The sequence below is a fragment of the Pistacia vera genome, unplaced genomic scaffold (assembly GCF_008641045.1).
Source record: "Pistacia vera cultivar Batoury unplaced genomic scaffold, PisVer_v2 Contig204, whole genome shotgun sequence".
Taxonomy (NCBI): domain Eukaryota; kingdom Viridiplantae; phylum Streptophyta; class Magnoliopsida; order Sapindales; family Anacardiaceae; genus Pistacia; species Pistacia vera.
The window spans coordinates 433,497-454,552 of record NW_022196007.1 but is presented as its reverse complement, the minus strand read 5'-3'; the positions used below and the strand labels follow the sequence as shown (position 1 = coordinate 454,552).

Here is a 21,056-nt window from a genome sequence, read left to right as displayed (position 1 = left end):
ACTCATTCTTGCTTTAGTAGGGTTTCCATTCCTTTTCTGCCCCATGAGAACCCTCTCACGCCACTCTTCCTCTCAAACGATCGGTTGTTCTCTCCAAGTCAAATCATCGCCTTCAAAGGAGGTTGAGTTAGCAGAGCAAGGAATAAGATATGTTTGGTTTGGTGTTATTTCTTGTCTATAGTCTTTTTGTTTGTCAAGTGTGGATCATTTGAGGCTTTGCTTTTCGTCCTTCCGTTTCGGCATTTGTCAAGGCTTCTCTTGTAAATGGAACTTTAAAGACAGAAAGTCTCTTTTTCTTTTTCTCTTAAAAGAATTTATTTTATTAAATAACTAAACCAATTTATCAAACTAAATAAATAGAGAAATAAAATATGAAATACGCAACCTCAAAAATTCACCATCGCTCATTCTCTAACACAGTTTCTAAGATTCAAAACAATCAGTCAATTCCTGGAAGCCGACAATAATGCTGCCAAAATTGCTAATGTTTTAGACAATTTGGTACGTAATAATTGAATTTTATTTAGACAATAATTCAACAATGGAGGCGTGGCTTGTGATTTTTGATGCCCGTCACATTACTCTTGGAATTCTTTTAGTAAAACAAATTTTATGAATCACTAGAGAAATTGGGGCATGTGCTTATTAGTCAAGACGCCAGTTCATTTCTCACTTCTGACTATGAAAAATAGAGCTATCCAATCAAAATCTTAGAAGTGGAGTTCATGTTTTAATGAATGAAATGCTGAAATTGTTGGAAGAGAATAATGAGATCACCAGAGAAGTAGAGGTTTAAGAACAAACCAGTTACTATAAAGCAACACGTAAAATATCAGAATGTTTATATTGATTAAATGCAAAATGGGTAAGAGTTATAATAGCTAGAAAACAAAAACTTTAGTTTGAGTTCTACACGCTGCATATTATTGTTTGTCTCTGTTGGCCACCAATGAAGAAAGTATGATGTTCTTAGATATGCATATGCATTTGTAGCAACCAATTGCCGCTATGGAATTTAGGTTATAGCATTTCTTGTGATTTTCTCACACAGCGACTTACTTTCTTCTTAAAGTCATCCCTTCTTTCTCTCCATTCTTTCTGCACTTGTCCAATTGGGAAAGAATACAAAGAATCAGCAATGGGGTATGGCAACTTAAAGAGACCAATTCAAAATTAATAAGGCAAATGCATCGGCATAAAGTTTGAGTTGCATTTTTCGTGACTTACCGCAGCATCAACATTTGCGGGAGACTCATCATTGGGGCTGGAAAGCATTGAGATAATACTCAAAACTATGCTCTCAACCTGCATTCAACAGCCATCAGTGAGCAACGTAAAACTAACAAAATTCACACACAAAGTCAGTTAAGCAGCAGAAGAGTGTGAAACAGTTTAGTGTAGGACACAACATATCAGCAGAAATACAAAACTTGCGCATCTCTAGAGGGCAAGAAAACCTGCAACATACTTGAAACAATAGCATGGTAATATTCCTTTAAGTTCAGTAGGTTTCAATCTTCAAAAGGTCAATATATAGTTCCTAAACAGGAAAACAAAATATGTACTGCATATTAGCTGAGACAGTTTTAGCATTTTATGAATTTATAGAAGTGCAGCCTTTTTCCATCTCAACTTTTCTTCTTGCAAGCAACCAACAGAAGTTTAACTGGTGCATTCAGCTGCCCTCCCTTCAGATCAATGCATTTGCTGGTTCTTCGAAATCATGCGCACTTCTTTTCTACAACCTTTCCTTCTTGTGCCTTCATTTTGGTGTTTCTTCTATGATGTATCCAAAATGGCATGTTCTCTACGATTGAGGTCAATGACCTACAACGGCCTATGCTACTATTCTTTGGAGGTCCTTAAATCACTGCCAGCATGTAAAAGGAATTTAAGACAAAGACAAAAACTCAGTTTGCCTGAGGATAACGTTCTTCTCTTTCACTAATTGACACTTGGCATTAAAACAATCCATTAGTTTGTTCTGTGCAATATTACAATCCAACCCAACCAACTCAAGCAATCTCTCCTAAACTAGAGTTGTGCTTGGGTTTAGAAACAAAACCTCAATCTGGGCCAGGGTTGAGCCCGTCATAGCTGTGCAGTGATCTCAAGTTTCTGTTACGGTTGGTCACCACCAAGATTCACTGCCAATCACAACTGCCATCAGATGGCCAAGCCACAGAGTGCACTAATAATAAGCATTAATGCAAAGGGTTACCATATGTGTATCTCTCCAGCACTAATCTTTATCCATGAATCATGGGTAATTCAGAACTCCAAGTGACAATTCCCCGAACACTTGCAGCCTTCAAATGATTAGATGTTATATTCTTTAAACATCAACAGAAAAAAATAGAACTTCACACAAGACAAGGGAGACAACTTCACACACCAATTAAACAGTACTAGTAAATTACCTGGCTTGCTACTATGATACTGTAATCTTTACATCAAAACAAACTAAGAACATAGACAATCAAAAACCAAATAAATGTATACAAATAGAACCAAACAAGCAGAAACATGGAACAACAAGCATTACATTCACAACAGAAACCATAAACACTGGTGACAAGTAAAGAGAAAATTATAACAATTCAATCACAATACCGTATGTACTGGAGTCCAGCGCTCAGTTGCAAGCTCATAGCCATTTGGGTCATCACCAGGTGGATGAAGAATTGATATGCAAACCCTTCCATCAGGGTAAACTATAGTTTGGGACAGCAACCTTTAGCACCTTGCTCAACTCAAAATAAAATCAAATAAAATTCAAACTTAAAAGAGCAAAAAACAGATACCGACCATTAGGATGCCATAACTCGGATGTAAACCTCACGGTTGGAGGGCTCACAGGGTAATTGTAGGGAAAAGTCATTATGGCATTGAAGAAACCCCCCTCACTGCAAAACAATAATTGTTGATAAATAACATAGCTCGCATTTCATTAATGGCATATATTCCGCTCTATTTCTCGGTATGCTTTTATTTTTCAATTCAAATAAACATTTGAATTGAAGCGTTACTCTTGTCTAAAAGACACAATGTTTTTATTTTTCAATTCAAATAAACAGTAGAATTAAAGCATTATTCTTGACTGAAATAAACAACCTAAATAACACGAAGGAAAGTTGAAAAAACCTAAGTTTGCATGTGACCAGATCAAAAAAGATTGAAGGACTCACAACTGAGTCAAAGTTATATCAACCAGAGGATCGTTAAGTCATCCCTATATTGCAGAAACCACAGTTACAATACTAAACCCTACTTAAATATACCACACACCTGAAAATAAAGCATCCTTAAGACCATAAACCAATAACCAATTCTTACTAAGCAAACTTATAAATGAAGATCAAACAAAAGACATTCCAATGATAGCTTATTTAATAATCAATCAATTATCTCCATAGAGTGCCCAAGGAAAACCTATAACTTGGAAAGAATCACACAGAACCAACACCAAATTCAATCAAATAGTGATATCAATAAACATATCAATTACCAAAAACACTACAACAATATATTCAACAATTAAATAAATTTATCAAACCAAAAGAATCAAAAACTATTCATCAAACACAAAAGGGCATGCATTCTTGAATCAAATTTACTTGAAACAAAAACTAAATCAGAAACATGATAAAATAACAAAGCAAATCATCATCAAACACAAACCCACAAATCAAAATCAAATATTTAACCTAATAATCCAATCTTTAATCACAAAACAAATAATTAAAAAAAAAAAAAAAACTCACTATAAAGTATCAGGAGGTCCCATAATGGACACGCTCCATTCGAAAATATTGGACTCGTCAACCAAACCAGCAGAGAATCCATCAACTGGGTTCTTACAAAGATCTGCAAAAACAATCAACCGTTTTCAATAAAAAATAAAAAGAAATGAAAAACAAAAACTTGACAAGTTTTTAAGCAACAAATACAGATATTTGGTGGGTTTTTGACCTTTGAGTTGCTTCTGAAGGAGGAGACTGGCTTGAGTCTTGGCCATTGAATATCAAAAATGGGTAAAAGGAGAAGTCTAGAAGCCGCAAGAGGAGATAGAATTTATAATGGGAAGAACTAAAATGAGCTAATGGTTTTTGTTTTTGCTCAGCTCTGCTTTATATAGATGGCGGTAATTAATTTTTATAAACATTAAAAATTCTAATTTAATTACAAATTAAGAGATTGTTTTTCTTTTTCTTTTTTTTTAAAAAAAGAAGGATAGTTGAGTTTGACACTTTGGATCCTTATAAGAATGTTTGACACGTAAGATTTTCCTTTTTTCCACTATATATGGAAATAATAATTATTATTATTTTGATTAAATTGGAGAAGTTATTACTCTAATATTGAAATTTAGTAAACCCTTTATCAAATATATTTCAATCCTCCTAATTCGTTTTACAAATTCTGAATTCGAAATTAGAGTATCCCTCAAACCCTGTCATATTTAAAAAACATAAATTAATCTTTTCGATCCTTTTTTATTCGATTATAAATTTTTAAAAAATGGAATAATTAATTGATATTTGCTTTTGGAATAGGATCTTGGATATGCACCACTCAATGAGCAAAGATATGAGGACGTGGTAGATGGTTGGACAAAACTTATAGAAAATGAATTTTGATGAGATTCTCAATTGGGTTTATGCATGGAATTTTATTCACTTTATTTTGCTAGAGTCAATAGCTAAGGCATGCCTCCCTTTATTCCTTTATTTTATTTTATTTTATTTATTTATTTATAATAAAGCCATGTTTGGTTTGGTTTTATCATATCTCACATGGGAGGAGAATTGCTACAAATTATTAAGCATATATGCAAATCATGCCAAGAACTCCTTTACTTATTTTATGCCATAATTTTTCACTTTTGCTTTTTAGAGAAACAATAAACTTTTATCAATTTAGAAATGGAAAAGTTGCTTCTGAATTAGAGGTCATTATAATGCCCATTTCTTCACTTGTTTTGAGCTTTTAATATTAATTAATCTTCAAATTTGTATTTGATCACAAAATGAAAAGTCACATTTACAAAGAAAAAAAAAAATTTGTTTTAGAGGTCATATAGTTTTGGTATACTTCTATACAAATCCACTATCAAGTTTAAGGTTTATGTTTACACAAATAGTAGTCTTTTAATTTAAAAAAAAAAAATCAATTTTTTATTATCTATTTATTGTTATTATTATTTTAACTTGAGAGGTAAACGGATGATAAGATTGATTTGGGTTTAGTGTTTAGTACTCGGTGCATCTACATGTGTCAACCAATAAATGAAAAATGCCGTGTATGAGTAGTGCACCAATGGCACTTCTATAAAGTGTTGTAGGTTGTTGCAAGGGTAGACAAAGTTCGTCCAATATGGGCTGATGTTGGGCAAGGTTTTAGGTTGTCCATGTTGACTCTTTGTAACAGGTCTTTGGGAGAATATCATTTTCCCACCCAAGGTTTGGCATAAAGACACTTTCTCACCCAAAAAGTTTCAAAACGACACTTTCCCACCCATATTTAAGATATGCTAATAAAATCCGTTAACTGACATGAAATAAACAGTGTAAAGATGAAAATACCCTTCTCTCTTTTTCTTCTTTGTTCTTCTTTCTCCTTCGCCACCTCTTTTCTCCTTCTGTTTTCTTCTTCACCTCTGCCTCCACCGACTCCAAGCCCACCACCATGACCTGAATCCTCACCTATTCCTCGTCTACCCTCGCTTAAAGCTACTCCTCCGCCACCTATGCCTCTACCAACTCCACATCTTACACCTCCACCAACACCAAAGCCACCCTCATGTCTAGATCCTCCACCTAATCCACACCTAACTTCTTTAGCTTCTCATTTTCCACCACCACTACCCACACCTCCTCCATCACCAAAGCCTCCATCATGGCCAGACCCATCACCAACTCCACCTCCACCTCCTCCTACTCCACCACTACCACCTCCACCTCTAGCCCCGCCACCATTACCACCCCCAACTCCAAAGCCTCCACCTTTACCACGTCCTCCACCCCTGGCTTCAAATTACCAGTTTTTTTATAGCAACCAAAACCCATCACAATCCCCCTTTCACAAACAAAAATCTTCGTCACCAAATATTCAACAATTCATCTCAATTTTTTTTCCACAAACAACTCATCACAAACAATCAAATCAGGTGACCATGATCTAGCTTTCGCTTGGCCACATCATGCCGGAATGATCTACACAAGCGGCGGCAAGATTGTGATCGCCACGACCTGGGCAAGAGGCGACCAGATCAGCTCGCCAAAGTTTGAGCAAATAGAGTCTTGGAGAAGAGAAGAGGGAGAGAAAGAGAAGGAGGAGAAAGAAGAAAGAAGAAAGGTGATAAAGAAGAAAATAACATAAGAAAAAAGAAAAGGAGTGAAGGGTATTTTTGTCTTTACACTGTTTATACCATGTTAGTTAACAGATTTTACTAAAATATCTTAACAATGGGTGGAAAATTGTCGTTTTGTTTTCGAGTAGGAAAGTGTCTTTAGGCCAAACCTTGGGTGGAAAAATATCGTTCTCCCCAAGTCTTTTATGTATTTGCTTTGAGTGAGATAGAGCCCAATATCATCTCGAGTTACGTAAATTTTGAGAAAATAGTGAACTAACCCTAAGTCCTTAAGAGCAACTTTTGATTCAATAAGTGAATAAGTTTGTGAATAAAATTATTACCTGTAACGAGGATATCATCCACATAGATCAAGATCAAACAAGTTATTGCATTGTTGTTGAGATAAAAGAGAGATGGATCATCTCTTTAATTTCTGAAACCCCAATTAATTAAGAACACATCGATTTGACATTATTGCTACCTTATACCACCACCATTCTCTTCCCAATCATCACTCACCAAAACCCTTCAAACTTTGCTCTAGCCAACTCGCCAATCGTCGGCAATCAAGCGATTATGGTTTGTGCAGCCATCCCTCTCAAGTCAAATTTTAACCAATCACGAACACCAAAATCCAACCTGCCACCCCCAAAAGACTCACTAACCTCCCCCCTTTAAAAGCACTAATAGCCTAGAACAAGTTTGCTCTCTGTTCGTTGCAAAATATTTTGGGTAGTAAACAAAATATAAATTTGGGTAGTAAAATAATATTTTAAAAGTTTATGGGTAGAAAAGTGTCATTAAGCCATTATTTGGGAGGGAAAAAGTCGTTAACTCTTTTAAGAATTTCAATTTTATAAAGTTTTGCCAAATCATCTTCTTTGTTTTTTTATTCGTTTTGTTTAGCATATGGTTATGTCATAACCTTTGATAAACATATATACTCTATCTCTTTTCAAGACTTGGCTTCAACTCAAGGACGTTAATGATTAACACATATACATATATTAGTTTCTCCTTACGACAGTTTTTTGTGTTGTGATGTTGGCGAACTGAAAAGGTATAGGGCACCTTCAACTTAATGTGTCAGTATTACATTTTTTGGAATTGACGCATTTGTTCGGCATCGGAATAGGATGACATTGATGGACATAATACAATAATTTAGTGAAAAGTGTCGTAACGTTGGTGTACATGAATCATGCGATTGTTGTGTCATGATAAATCATATTTCATTTAGTGATGACTTATACAAATCAATTTACTGCATAAAGGAATTCATATGAAGTAAAACTGAAAATAACTTGTAAAGAAAATAGAGTTTTAGCAATCTCTGCTCCATTATCAACAAAGAAGAACATAAAAAGATAAACTAATTAATTTTTTCTTTGAGACCAAATCTTATTGCAGTACTATGGGTTGTTTTCACCGCTCAGCCAACAGTTCTAAAAACCTAGGGTGAGTTCAACAGTCCATTGAATAGACTCACATCTAATAATAGTAGGGTGAGAACAACATCATGATTGAAATATTGTAACAATTAGGATACATATAATATGACATTGCAAACTATAACATTATAAACAAAACATACAGAAAATTACGTTTGACCCAACACTGCTTTCAACGGAAAGTACGGGGGACATGACGGTCAAGGTAGACAATAAGGTCTTTTGTGTACCCCAATTCCGATAAACGTCGAAATGTCTTCTGGCGTTGAAAGTAATGATCAATTCTGCGTTGGTGGGCTAAGTGACATGTAATTTGTTCATGGCATTGCAAGTAGCTATTGCGATGAACTTGCAGTTATAACCTACAAAATGATTAATACATAAGTTAGACAAATCATACCCTTCAAACCATTGATTAGTTTGCTGGAAGAATAAGAAAATAGTGCATGAGGGGGTTGAATAGGCTTCATCAAGCAAGGAAAATCTGTACCAGTTCCTTGTCCCACGTTATGATCAACTGCAAGGCCACCTCATATAAAAAAATGCAGCATGAATGATCTAAAAATGTTTTGAGACAGATGTAATTTTCTAGTAACATCAATAAATTGCAGCATGAAGGATTTCATCCGTACAAAACTTGAAGAAAGCATCATTAACAGAGATCAGTTTCTCCAAATTAGGCAGCAAAAATAGTACCTATATTAAATAACAATTTCAGTGAGTAAACAAAGCAAAGTACCAAATTCAAACCAACTACTGATAATGTAAATTGAGTTTTTTTCTCAGTCTATATATCAACTTCGCCATAGCAATTAATAATTGTTAAATGTAGCTTTCATTGACTCAACCAACATGGTCCAAATGCATTTATGCAGTAATTATGCATCATAAACACCCTAAACTGTCTCAATTTCACCATATAAAAAATTACAAAATAATCTAATATATTCCATAGGCTTACACAACACATAGCAAAGTCCATTTATCAAGTTTCACAATTATAATATGTTGAATTCATGTTGCAATTAAGTGTTGCATAGGTATTGCACACCATTACGTAAATATATGCTTCATCAATTGGTATTTATAACAATGTATGTCATTGTATTTATTTTTTTAAAACAGTGTATCCACTATATATATAGTGGTTGAGTATATACCTCCCATATTGTTCCCACGTCACAAATTACTATGACAAAGGACTGAATCAAATTAGTCAAAAAAAAAAAAAAAAAAAGGGTTGGAGTTATTCATTCTCTTTCACCTCTTTGTTTAGTTCTTCCAAAAAAAAAAAAAAAAAAAAATTGGGTTGCTAGTATCTCAGAATAATGCAAATCTTGGCGCTTCACTTTAGAAGTCTTAAAGAAATAGCAAAAATTTGATAATCGGACTTAACCTGAAAAGGATTCTGAGTAAAGCTCAAAACTACATATATCTTGTTCTCACCACTCTCGGGCCGATTCTTGAAATAAGATCAAGTGTTCAGTAAAGTTGGAGATTGCTCTGACCCCTACCCCCACTACACCTAATTAATTTTCACCCTAGTATAAAGTAATTAGTTCAAGCAAAAAGTACTCCCATTGCCTCAATTAATTATCTTCAATGGCAGAAATTCAAAGAACTGGTAAGGTGTCAAGTTCGCATCAAATGGGAGATATGAACTGGTCAACTTATAACAACTATTACTGATTTGAAGAGAGACAGAGATGGGAAACTGCGGTAAAAAAACAAAGAGATCACTAACCTGAGAAGAACTAAAAGTTTTCAATTAGGTCCAAATGCAGAATATGAGGTGTTGACGACGAAATGGGAGACGTGAGCTGAGTTGTATCTGGATCTGAAAGGAACTGGAAACGTAAAAACGATTCTTGACGGCAGGATGGAGAAAGTGTTCTATGGGTTTGGGCTGAGTCTGAAACTTTGTTGTATGATCTAAATTTTCAGTGAAGAAGAAGAAAAAGAAAAATGGTGCTCTGTACTTGGTTGATGGACTGAGAGAGGGGAAATGATTCACGGCTCTGCTCAGTAGCAGTGGGCAAGAAGGAGGAAACGTTATTTTAGTGTGTTTTGTGCTTGCTTGTGGATGAGCGAGAGGAAGTCACGGGTGTGTGCAGTAAATAAAAAGAAGAAGATGCATTAAAGATGTCAGTTGTTGTTGGGCGAAATAATAGCAAAAAATTCACAAACGGTCAAAAAAATACTGAGTAATATTGAGAATCTTTGCTGGATATATAAACCAAACGCAACGTTTACTGTTACCTTTATTGAGAAAAGCATTGAAGTTTTTTAAAAACTGAACCAAAGGAGCCATATAGTCTATATCGATTCGAACCCGTCCCATTTCCTTCCTCAGAAACTCCATTCCCATTAAACCTTTGGAAGATAGGGTAGTTCGTATAGAACCTTATGATAAAATTATGAATTACACAACATGTCATAACAATGTTAGCTTGCTTCTGCAACGGGTAATTATTCATGCCATCAAGAATGCGGAACCTTTTTTTAAAAACACCAAAGGTCCTCTCCACAACATTCCGAAGCGATGCATGTTTGTATTTAAACAACTCCATAGGTCCCAAAAGGTTACGACAAGCATCGGGAACATGATAAGGAACCCATCTCTGTTCGCATAACCCGCATCTACTAAGTAATATTTGCCTATAATGAATAACTGAATGTTATTTGAAGAATCAATAAAAAAATGTTTATAGTTTAGCTATAGTACATAAACAAGTTAGTTATACCTGGAGGAGGATGCAGGAAACCCGAATCAGGATCATCTAGAACTAAATTTAGAATCCTTATGTCATGGGCAGATCCTTCCCAACCAGTGACGACATATGTGAACAACATATTGAAGTCTCAGATGGCCATCACATTCTGTGACAATGCCCCTTTACGATTTTGATACGTATCAGTTACCTCAACTGGCGTCGACCCACGTATATGTGTACCGTCAATCGCTCCAAGACAGTCCTGTTGACAAAATTGCATTTTAGTAATATGTGAAGACGAACAACAATTATGAAACAATGAACTTAACTATCAACTAATTAAAAATAATTAAGTACCTTAAAGAATGGGTAGAAGTCCTAAACCGTCATCTACGTACGACGGATATCATTATAAACCCAAAATTCCCTGTTTGCATGTGACATGTTCACCATAAGCTGACGCCACTCTGGGTTGACAATTAAGTACTTCACAACATCTAAATATAGTTGTGGTGGAAGTTGCATACTTTCCAAAATTGCCTGACAATTTTCCATGGAATATCGATCCGTCCTATCACTTGTGTTCTCTTGGGTCCCATCACCGCCACTGCGAGTTGATATTGCAGATCCCATAGTCTTATTGGAAATAGCTTCTGCCAACTGAGTCATCACACCCAAAAATGGGTTTCCCTCCCCGTCTCTCCTTCTCCTCCTATTTAGGATCTACTATCTCCAGACCTATTTGATCGTTTTTTCTCCAGTTGATCTTCTGGATCAGGATCGAAGTCATCTTGATTCATGTCTGCCTTGGTAGGATCAGAAAAACACATGGTGGATGCCGCAGGTTCAGATGCAGATGTGAAAGCAAATCCGCCAGATGCATTTTGCTTTTGGAATATGACCTCATATAACTCTCTATCAACACGTCCTTTATGTAGGAATTGCTGTGCACCAAGGTTTTGCTGTTATTGAAAAACAAACATACATTAATTTATATTTTCCCAAAACAAAAAGTGCATACCGACTACTGCGTTATAAGAATTGGAAAAAAGAAAATGTTGTTTACCTTTATATATTCTTCCCATATCTCTTTAGGACATTTGGAGTTTGGGACTCATGATCCCAACTAAACCCTGTATGTTCTATTAGCATACGCCAAGACCTGTATGTCGATCGCAAGCGTTGGTACTTAGAAGCCAACTGTTGCACTTCCAGTTTCTTCTGCGCTACATTTTGTAATTGTTCACTAATCCTCATATGGTCAGAAGCAATGAATAATTAATTGATTTTGCTTTGAATAGGATCTTGGATATGCACCACTCAATGAGCAAAGATATGAGACGTGGTAGATGGTTGGACAAACTTAAGAAAATGAATTTTGATGAGATCTCAATGGGTTTTGCATGGAATTTTATTCACTTATTTTGCTAGAGTCAATAGCTAAGGCATGCCTCCCTTTATTCCTTATTTTATTTTATTTATTTATTTATTTATATAAAGCCATGTTTTTTTGGTTTTATCATATCTCACATGGGGAGAATTGCTACAAATTATTAAGCATATATGCAAATCATGCCAAGAACTCCTTTACTTATTTATCCATAATTTTTCACTTTTGCTTTTTAGAGAAACAATAAACTTTTATCAATTTAGAAATGGAAAAGTTGCTTCTGAATTAGAGGTCATTATAATGCCCATTTCTTCACTTGTTTGAGCTTTTAATATTAATTAATCTTCAAATTTGTATTTGATCACAATGAAAAGTCACATTTACAAAGAAAAAAAAAAAGTTTGTTTTAGAGGTCATATAGTTTTGGTATACTTCTATACAAATCCACTATCAGTTTAAGGTTTATGTTTACACAATAGTAGTCTTTAATTTTAAAAAAAAATCAAATTTTATTATCTATTTATTGTTATTATTATTTTAACTTGAGAGGTAAACGGATGATAATTGATTTGGGTTTAGTGTTTAGTACTCGGTGCATCTACATGTGTCACCAATAAATGAAAAATGCCGTGTATGAGTAGTGCACCAATGGCACTTCTATAAAGTGTTGTAGGTTCTTGCAAGGGTGGGCAAAGTTCGTCCAATATGGGCTGATGTTGGGCAAGGTTTTAGGTTGTCCATCTTGACTCTTTGTCACATGTCTTTGGAGAATGTCATTTTCGCACCCAGGGTTTGGCATAAAGACACTTCCCACTCAAAAAGTTTCAAAACGACACTTTCCCACCCATATTTAAGATTTGCTAGTAAAATCCGTTAACTGACATGAAATAACAGTGTAAAGATGAAAATACCCTTCTCTCTTTTTCTTCTTGTTCTTCTTTCTCTCCTTCGCCACCTCTTTTCTCCTTCTGTTTTCTTCTTCACCTCTGCCTCCACCGACTCCAAGCCCACACCTGACCTGAATCCTCACCTATTCCCCCTCTACCCTCGCTTAAGCTACTCCTCCACTACCTATGCCTCTACCAACCCCGCATCTTACACCCACCAACACCAAAGCCACCCTCATGTCTAGATCCTCCACCTAATCCACACCTAACTTCTTAGCTTCTCATTTTCCACCACCACTACCCACACCTCCTCCATCACCAAAGCCTCCATCATGGCCAGACCCATCACCAACTCCACCTCCACCTCCTCCTACTCCACCAACCACTCCACCTCTAGCCTCGCCACCATCACCACCCCCAACTCCAAGCCTCCACCTTTACCACGTCCTCCACCCTTGGCTTCAAATTACTAGTTTTTTTATAGCAACCAAACCCATCACAATCCCCCTTTCACAAACAAAAATCCGTCACCAAATATTCGACAATTCATTTCAATTTTTTTTCCACAAACAACTCATCACAAACAATCAAATTGGGTGACCATGATCTAGCTTCGCTTGGCCACATCATGCCGGAATGATCTACACAAGCGGCGCAAGATTGTGATCGCCACGACCTGGGCAAAGAGCGACCAGATCACTCCCAAAGTTTGAGCAAAATAGAGTCTTGGAGAAGAGAAGAGGGAGAGAAAGAGGAGGGAGAAAGAAGAAAGGTGATAAAGAAGAAAATACATAGAAAGAGAAGAGGAGTGAAGGGTATTTTTGTCTTTACACTGTTTATACCATGTTGTTAACAGATTTTACTTAAAGATCTTAACAATGGGTGGAAAATTGTCGTTTTGTTTTCAGGTAGGAAAGTGTCTTTAGGCCAAACCTTGGTGGAAAAATGTTTCTCCCCAAGTCTTTTATGATTTGCTTTGAGTGAGATAGAGCCCATATCATCTCGAGTTACGTAAATTTTGAGAAATGTGATTAACCCCAAGTCCTTAAGAGCAACTTTTGATTCAATAAGTGAATAAGTTTGTGATAAATTATTACCTGTAACGAGGATATCATCCACATAGATCAAGATTAAACAAGTTATTGCATTGTTGTTGAGATAAAAGAGAGATGAATCATCTCTTTAATTTCTGAAACCCCAATCAATTAAGAACACATAGATTTGACATTATTGCTACCTTATACCACCACATTCTCTTCCCAATCATCACTCACCAAACCCTTTAAACTTTGCTCTTGCCAACTCGCCAATTGTTGCAATCCATGCATTCTTGAATCAAATTTACTTGAAACAAAAACTAAATCAGAAACATGATAAAATAACAAAGCAAATCATCATCAAACACAAACCCACAAATCAAAATCAAATATTTAACCTAATAATCCAATCTTTAATCACAAAACAAATAATTAAAAAAAAAAAAAAAACTCACTATAAAGTATCAGGAGGTCCCATAATGGACACGCTCCATTCGAAAATATTGGACTCGTCAACCAAACCAGCAGAGAATCCATCAACTGGGTTCTTACAAAGATCTGCAAAAACAATCAACCGTTTTCAATAAAAAATAAAAAGAAATGAAAAACAAAAACTTGACAAGTTTTTAAGCAACAAATACAGATATTTGGTGGGTTTTTGACCTTTGAGTTGCTTCTGAAGGAGGAGACTGGCTTGAGTCTTGGCCATTGAATATCAAATATGGGTAAAAGGATTAGTCTAGAAGCCGCAAGAGGAGATAGAATTTATAATGGGAAGAACTAAAATGAGCTAATGGTTTTTGTTTTTGCTCAGCTCTGCTTTATATAGATGGCGGTAATTAATTTTTATAAACATTAAAAATTCTAATTTAATTACAAATTAAGAGATTGTTTTTCTTTTTCTTTTTTTTTAAAAAAAGAAGGATAGTTGAGTTTGACACTTTGGATCCTTATAAGAATGTTTGACACGTAAGATTTTCCTTTTTTCCACTATATATGGAAATAATAATAATTATTATTTTGATTAAATTGGAGACGTTATTACTCTAATATTGAAATTTAGTAAACCCTTTATCAAATATATTTCAATCCTCCTAATTCGTTTTACAAATTCTGAATTCGAAATTAGAGTATCCTTCAAACCCTGTCATATTTAAAAAACATAAATTAATCTTTTCGATCCTTTTTTATTCGATTATAAATTTTTTAANAAAAAAAAAAAAAAAAAAATTGGGTTGCTAGTATCTCAGAATAATGCAAATCTTGGCTAGCTTCACTTTTAGAAGTCCTTAAATGATAATAGCAACAATTCCTGATAATCCTGGACTTAACCTGAAAAGGATTCTGAGTATAAGCTCAAAACTACATATTTATCTTGTTCTCAACCACTCTCGGGCCGATTCTTGAATCATAAGATCAAGTGATTCAGTAAAGTTGGAGATTGCTCTGACCCCTACCCCCACTACATCCTAATTAATTTTCACCCTAGTTATAAAGTAATTAGTTCAAGCAAAAAGTACTCTCCATTGCCTCAATTAATTAATTCTTCAATGGCAGAAATTCAAAGAACTGGTAAGGTGTCAAGTTCGCATCAAATGGGAGATATGAACTGGTCAACTTATAACAACTATTACTGATTTGAAAGAGAGACAGAGATGGGAAACTGCGGTAAAAAAACAAAGAGATCACTAACCTGAGAAGAACTAAAAGATTTTCAATTAGGTCCAAATGCAGAATATGAGGTGTTGACGACGAAATGGGAGATCTGAGCTGAGTTGTATCTGGATCTGAAAGGAACTGGAAACGTAAAAACGATTCTTGACGGCAGGATGGAGAAAGTGTTCTATGGGTTTGGGCTGAGTCTGAAACTTTGTTGTATGATCTGAAATTTTCAGTGAAGAAGAAGAAAAAGAAAAATGGGTGCTCTGTACTTGGTTGATGGACTGAGAGAGGGGAAATGATTCACGGCTCTGCCTCAGTAGCAGTTGGGCAAGAAGGAGGAAACGTTATTTTAGTGTGTTTTGTGCTTGCTTGTGGACTGAGCGAGAGGAAGTCACGGGTGTGTGCAGTAAATAAAAAGAAGAAGATGCATTAAAGATGTCAGTTGTTGTTGGGCGAAATAATAGCAAAAAATTCACAAACGGTCAAAAAAATACTGAGTAATATTGAGAATCTTTTGCTGGATATATAAACCAAACGCAACGTTTACTGTTACCTTTATTGAGAAAAGCATTGATAGTTTTTTAAAAACTGAACCAAACGGAGCCATATAGTCTATCTCTTTTCAAGACTTCGCTTCAACTCAAGGACGTTAAGGATTAACACATATACATATATTAGTTTCTCCTTACGACAGTTTTTTGTGCTGTGATGTTGGCAAACTGAAAAGGTAGAGGGCACTTTCAACTTAATGTGTCAGTATTACATTTTTTGGAACTGACGCATTTGTTCGGCATCAGAACAGGATGACATTGATGGACATAATACAATAATTTAGTAAAAAGTGTCGTAACGTTGGTGTACATGAATTGCGATTGTTGCGTCATGATAAATCATATTTCATTTAGTGATGACTTATACAAATCAATTTATTGCATAAAGGAATTCATATGTAGTAAAACTGAAAATAACTTGTAAAGAAAATAGAGTTTTAGCAATCTCTGCCCCATTATCAACAAAGAAGAACATAAAAAAGATAAACTAATTAATTTTTTCTTTGAGACCAAAGTCCCAATGCATCTGAACTCTCATCCAAGTTTGGCCAGTTCAAGAAATAAACATATGTTAACCTTTCTTTTCCTTTTCAACAGAAAATTTTCATTTAAGCTTATATAGAGTGATTTGTCAAATTTAAGCTTATATACTCTAAATTCATGCTTAAATTTGACAAATCACTGAATTAGCAATTAGTACATAGTTCACTGATCAACTATTAGAGATTATAGTATATACATCAAATGTAGTTAGTGAAGAACCATGAATTGTAATATAACAAGATTGAGGAAAATGTATTACAAATTTCATGAACCACTTAATCGATCTTTCCTTTAATCTAATAGACCAAACCTAACTCAGGATAACACATTCCTTTTGGAAATAATTAAACATACCTCTTTAACCCAAGCTTAAGAAGAGACTTCTCTATTGGAGGCGCTCTCTTAGCCTTCTGCATACTAGAGTTTAATAAACTTATAATTCCCAACTCCAAACCTTCTTAGGTATTCGTTTAATTTCTCAGTTTCTCTCACTCTACATTCACTATTTAGTTATGAAGGTTAATTTAGTTCAAGATTCTTTCAATTTTCTCACTTACTTGAGCTTTTCTAAAGCCTGAAATGCATCAAGATTCCAAGATTTACGCTGAAATCTTTCACTCAGTGGAGGTTTTCAAGCTCAACTACAAGCAAATGGGAGGGAATTTAAGGTGTTTATGCACCTAGATAGGGATCCAAATTCTTATTACCAGACGCCAAGTAATCTTACTGGGAAGTATGCAAGTGAAGGTTATTTCTTTCAGAATATCAAAGAAAGTCAGTTCTAGACTAATGGTCCCAACAAGGCTCATCTTTTCTTTATCCCAATTTCCTATCATCAAATGAGAGGCAAGGTATGAATTCATCTGGTCTTATTGTAGTTCAAGATAGGAATTGAAAATTAATCGATTTTAATGTGAGCATTGAATGACAAAGTATGACATTGCTATTAGTTTTTGCACTGATTTTTTGTACGTTAAATCTAAATATGAAGTTATGATTTTGTAGAAAATAGAAACTTATAAGAGGTCATGAGTTCTTGTAATTAGATTAAAGAATCATCTTCATCAAATAGTAATTAGATAACATAAAGAAATGTTCAATGCTTATCCTTTTATGAAGTTCCTGATTTTGTTCAATTTTGCCCAAGTTTGGTGGTTTTTTTTTTTTTTTTTTAATCACATATGTTGTGTTATTTACTTTTTATTTCTATAATGCATCTCATTGTTTTCTACGCAGCTGAGAATTTCTATCATTGTTAAAATGTATGTGAAGAAGTTGATTTCCAAGTACCCATATTGGAACAGAACTCAAGGAGCTGATCACTTTTTTTGTCACTTGCCATGACATTGGTGTCAAGGCCACCAAAGGAGTTCGTCTTCTGATGGAGAATTCAATTTGAGTTGTTTGTTTGTCTCAATATGATCCACACAAGGATGTTTTCCTCCCTCAAGTTGCTGGAAATGGCTTAAAGAATAGGTAATTTCATATGGACTAAATAAACACTTTACATATGTTTGAATAATACCAATGTTTTTATAACCAACCTGGTCAATGAACCAGTTAGATGATTGGGTCCCAGGTTAATCGATTCAATTGGCGAGTCAAACCGGTCAACACTCTTATTTGAATATACAATATTATGTATGTGCAAGTTTACAACTCTTCTATTTTCTTTCTTTCCATTGGGACAGTGTCTAGGAATATAGTGAGTTAAAATTAGCACACCCTAGAACTAATCTTCGATCCCATGTTTTGATCAAATAAGCAAGAAATATATTTATCATCATCACCAAACTTATAAATCACTGTAATTATTATTATGTAAAGGAACCTCAATTTCGCAAAGTTATATATATTCTCACTTTCGATAATAAAAAAACTTTGTGAAGAAGAAAAAGAAGAAGAAGAAGATGAAAATCTGAAGAAAATCTGAAGAAGAAGAAAAAAGGGATCTAAAGAAGACGAAGAAGATCTAAAGAAGAAGAAGAAGATGAAGATTTGCAGAAAAAGAAGATGAAGATGAAAATCTAAAGAAGAAGAGAATCTGAAGGAGACCGAAGTTTGATTGTGGTGGAATGGAAGTGGGGAGGTTGATTGAATTCAAATGAAAAATTGAAAATGGATTTATTAAATCACTGTAACCCGGTTTTAGCCCTAAATCGGTTGGACTGGTGGTTTGCTATAGTAAACTTGGTCCAACCATGGGTCAACACAAGTAAACTATATTCTCCGGTTTTCTGTCATGTAAAACCTAGCTTAGCCCCTGGGTCCATGTTCAACCGGTTGAACAGGTCAGGCCAGATCAGGTTTTAAAACATTGAATAATACCACCTGATAAGACAATGTGTTCTGATTATGAAACGGATGACAAATTATTCAATTGAGGCCCCATTACATCCTTAGTAATGGCATGCCAAAGTTTTTATTATTGACCATCTAAAGGCTAATTAATCATCATGACATGAACTAGTTGGACATGGTTTTGTATTTTGATATGTATTTGGTTTAAGCATTTTTTAAGTATCATAGAGTTACTTGCATAATCATATCCTAATGATTGAAACATATTATAGGACTATGCTTGCATTCTGGGAAGATAACCACAAATCAAAAGTAAGAAAATAACAAATGGGAGAATGACAAAGATTATGCCTTGATTGAGGCTTGATTCTAGGCAATTACATCTCAAGTAATCTCCCTAAAATATGTAATCAAGACATTATTACAGTATTCTATTTCCTAATTTACATTGACATTTTTTGTATAAATTGAGCAATATACAAAGTATACAAACGCAATATATAGAAACATATTTTGCAATTTTCTTCTCTTTAGCCATACTCTAGCATCTTTATTTCTTGTCTTGCCACTCTTGCCTTTCTTCCAAACTCTGACGAAATCTTCTTCACTCCTGTTAGAAGGAGGGTCTTCATTTACGATTGAATTTGTGCCAATTTCACTCTTGGTTGCACTACCATCATGAATTGTCATTCGGGAAGACAATTGTACTTCTTCTTCTTCCTCTAGGAATAGCTCCTTATAAAACTCATCATCATTCAACTCATCATTTTCAAAATCTTCTCTGTTTCCATTAGAAGGAGTGTCTTCACCTAAACTTGAATTTGTAGCATTTTTAGTCTTTGTTCCACTACCATCATCAATTATCTGAAAAGAGGTTGTACTTGTTCTTCATCAAGAAATAAATCCCCAAGGTGAACACACTCATTATCAGTACTTAGACTAGGAAAAGTGCTTCCATAAATGTTGAATTTGTTGCAATGTCTTCAGTAGCATCATGATCATTTACAGGTGTTGTGGCTTTCGATTCTACCAGTTCTTGATAATATTGAACCTTGAAGCACTTTTAGACTTAAGGTTCTCATCAAAATGCTCAATTTCATGCGACTTCCTCTTTTTTTCCAAACCCTTCTTCTTAATTGGCCGATCATTCTTTCAAATTCAACAAATAATGTACTCATCATGACCCAATAATGAATACTCATGCATCATCCACTCTCCATCATGTTTAGACCCTTTCTTTTCATATCTATATTTTTTTTGGGACCTAATTACCGTATCATCATTAGTTTGAATATCTTTGGCAGCATTTTCACCTTTCCAAGAACTAGAACCAATTCTCCTACAAATTGGTTTGCTCTTAGTAAACTTTTTCTTCAAGGCAGTGAAAAAGAAAAGATCCTCATCATCCTTCGACTCTCCTTTATAAAACTCCTATATCTCCCAAGGTTCATGAGTACTAAAAAGATCACAACCTTTGATATTGTCAGTGGCCAATTGTAAACCAAAAATCTTGTTGTACAAATAATAAGAAATTAATTGATGATCAGTTTGGTGAAACTTAAAGCCGGGAAGAGTATAAAATCTTAGATAACCAAATTATGAAACTAAGCTCAGTAGAGGAGAACTAAAACTTCAACATTCTCGCGTTGACATATATATAAGCGAATAAAATGAATAAAATATCTCAATTCTCAAACCTTAAGAATTGTATCAGCACAGAAGACCAAGTAGGTAGAAGGCCTAGCTTCATAAATTGAAATGAACTTTCTAGAGATCCATACTTTTTTCATATCAGTCAAAATTGTCAATTCACCTTGTAAATGACCAAAACTCTAGAAGTGTTAAATTAGGGGAAAAAAAAAGAAGAAGGAAAAAGGTATTAAGAAGTGAAGAAAATAGATAAATAAATAAACAAATAAAACACACCTCGTCTCTAAATTTATCAATGTCCCACTTAATAGGAGAGAGATCCATAGCTTCTAAGACAAAATCATGAGTCCAATAACTCTGGTCCAAAAGAAAAAGTTTAATTAATTTCCAATCATTCCAATAACTCTGTAAATTAAAGAACTTAAAGGATGGCAAACTGAAATTGTCACTTAGCAGTCAGAAAAATTTGTAGGAGGCATATTGGTGAATAGCCTGATTGAAACAACCATAGTATG

General features: G+C 34.7%; 2 protein-coding genes across 3 annotated transcripts; both read right to left on the bottom strand.

The window, feature by feature from the left end:
- Positions 1 to 791: 791 nt before the first annotated feature.
- LOC116128857 (ubiquitin-conjugating enzyme E2 7-like) lies at positions 792 to 4,092 on the bottom strand. Of its 2 annotated transcripts, XR_004127822.1 has the most exons (7): positions 3,973 to 4,092; positions 3,765 to 3,867; positions 2,809 to 2,906; positions 2,614 to 2,714; positions 2,222 to 2,309; positions 2,066 to 2,147; positions 1,228 to 1,305 (listed from the first exon to the last, which is right to left on the bottom strand). XR_004127822.1 is itself a non-coding variant. In XM_031414629.1 (6 exons), the coding sequence occupies exons 1-6, from the start codon at positions 4,016 to 4,018 to the stop codon at positions 1,021 to 1,023; spliced, it is 504 nt and encodes a 167-aa protein (XP_031270489.1). In that variant the 5' UTR covers positions 4,019 to 4,092; the 3' UTR covers positions 792 to 1,020. The 2 variants fall into 2 exon arrangements, 1 of the variants encoding a protein (XP_031270489.1); XM_031414629.1 differs by lacking the exons at positions 2,066 to 2,147; positions 2,222 to 2,309 and adding an exon at positions 792 to 1,098.
- A 1,755-nt stretch (positions 4,093 to 5,847) lies between these two features.
- Positions 5,848 to 10,659, bottom strand: LOC116128882 (glycine-rich RNA-binding protein blt801-like). The gene is made up of 3 exons (XM_031414650.1): positions 10,551 to 10,659; positions 10,066 to 10,209; positions 5,848 to 6,029 (listed from the first exon to the last, which is right to left on the bottom strand). Exons 1-3 carry the CDS (start codon positions 10,657 to 10,659, stop codon positions 5,848 to 5,850), a joined length of 435 nt encoding a protein of 144 aa, XP_031270510.1.
- Positions 10,660 to 21,056: the final 10,397 nt, after the last annotated feature.

Coding starts and splice junctions, on each gene's coding strand:
- LOC116128857 (XM_031414629.1), bottom strand. CDS start 4,018: ATGGCCAAGACTCAAGCCAGTCTCCTCCTTCAGAAGCAACTCAAAG. Junction 2,907..3,764: donor GGACCTCCTGATACTTTATA/GTGAGTTTTTTT, acceptor ATTGTTTTGCAG/TGAGGGGGGTTTCTTCAATG. Junction 1,306..2,613: donor GCTGGACTCCAGTACATACG/GTATTGTGATTG, acceptor TGTTGAATGCAG/GTTGAGAGCATAGTTTTGAG.
- LOC116128882 (XM_031414650.1), bottom strand. CDS start 10,659: ATGTTGTTCACATATGTCGTCACTGGTTGGGAAGGATCTGCCCATGAC. Junction 10,210..10,550: donor TTTCCTGCATCCTCCTCCAG/GTATAACTAACT, acceptor TTTTATCATAAG/GTTCTATACGAACTACCCTA. Junction 6,030..10,065: donor CAATGCTTTTCTCAATAAAG/GTAACAGTAAAC, acceptor GGTAATTTGAAG/CCAGGGGTGGAGGACGTGGT.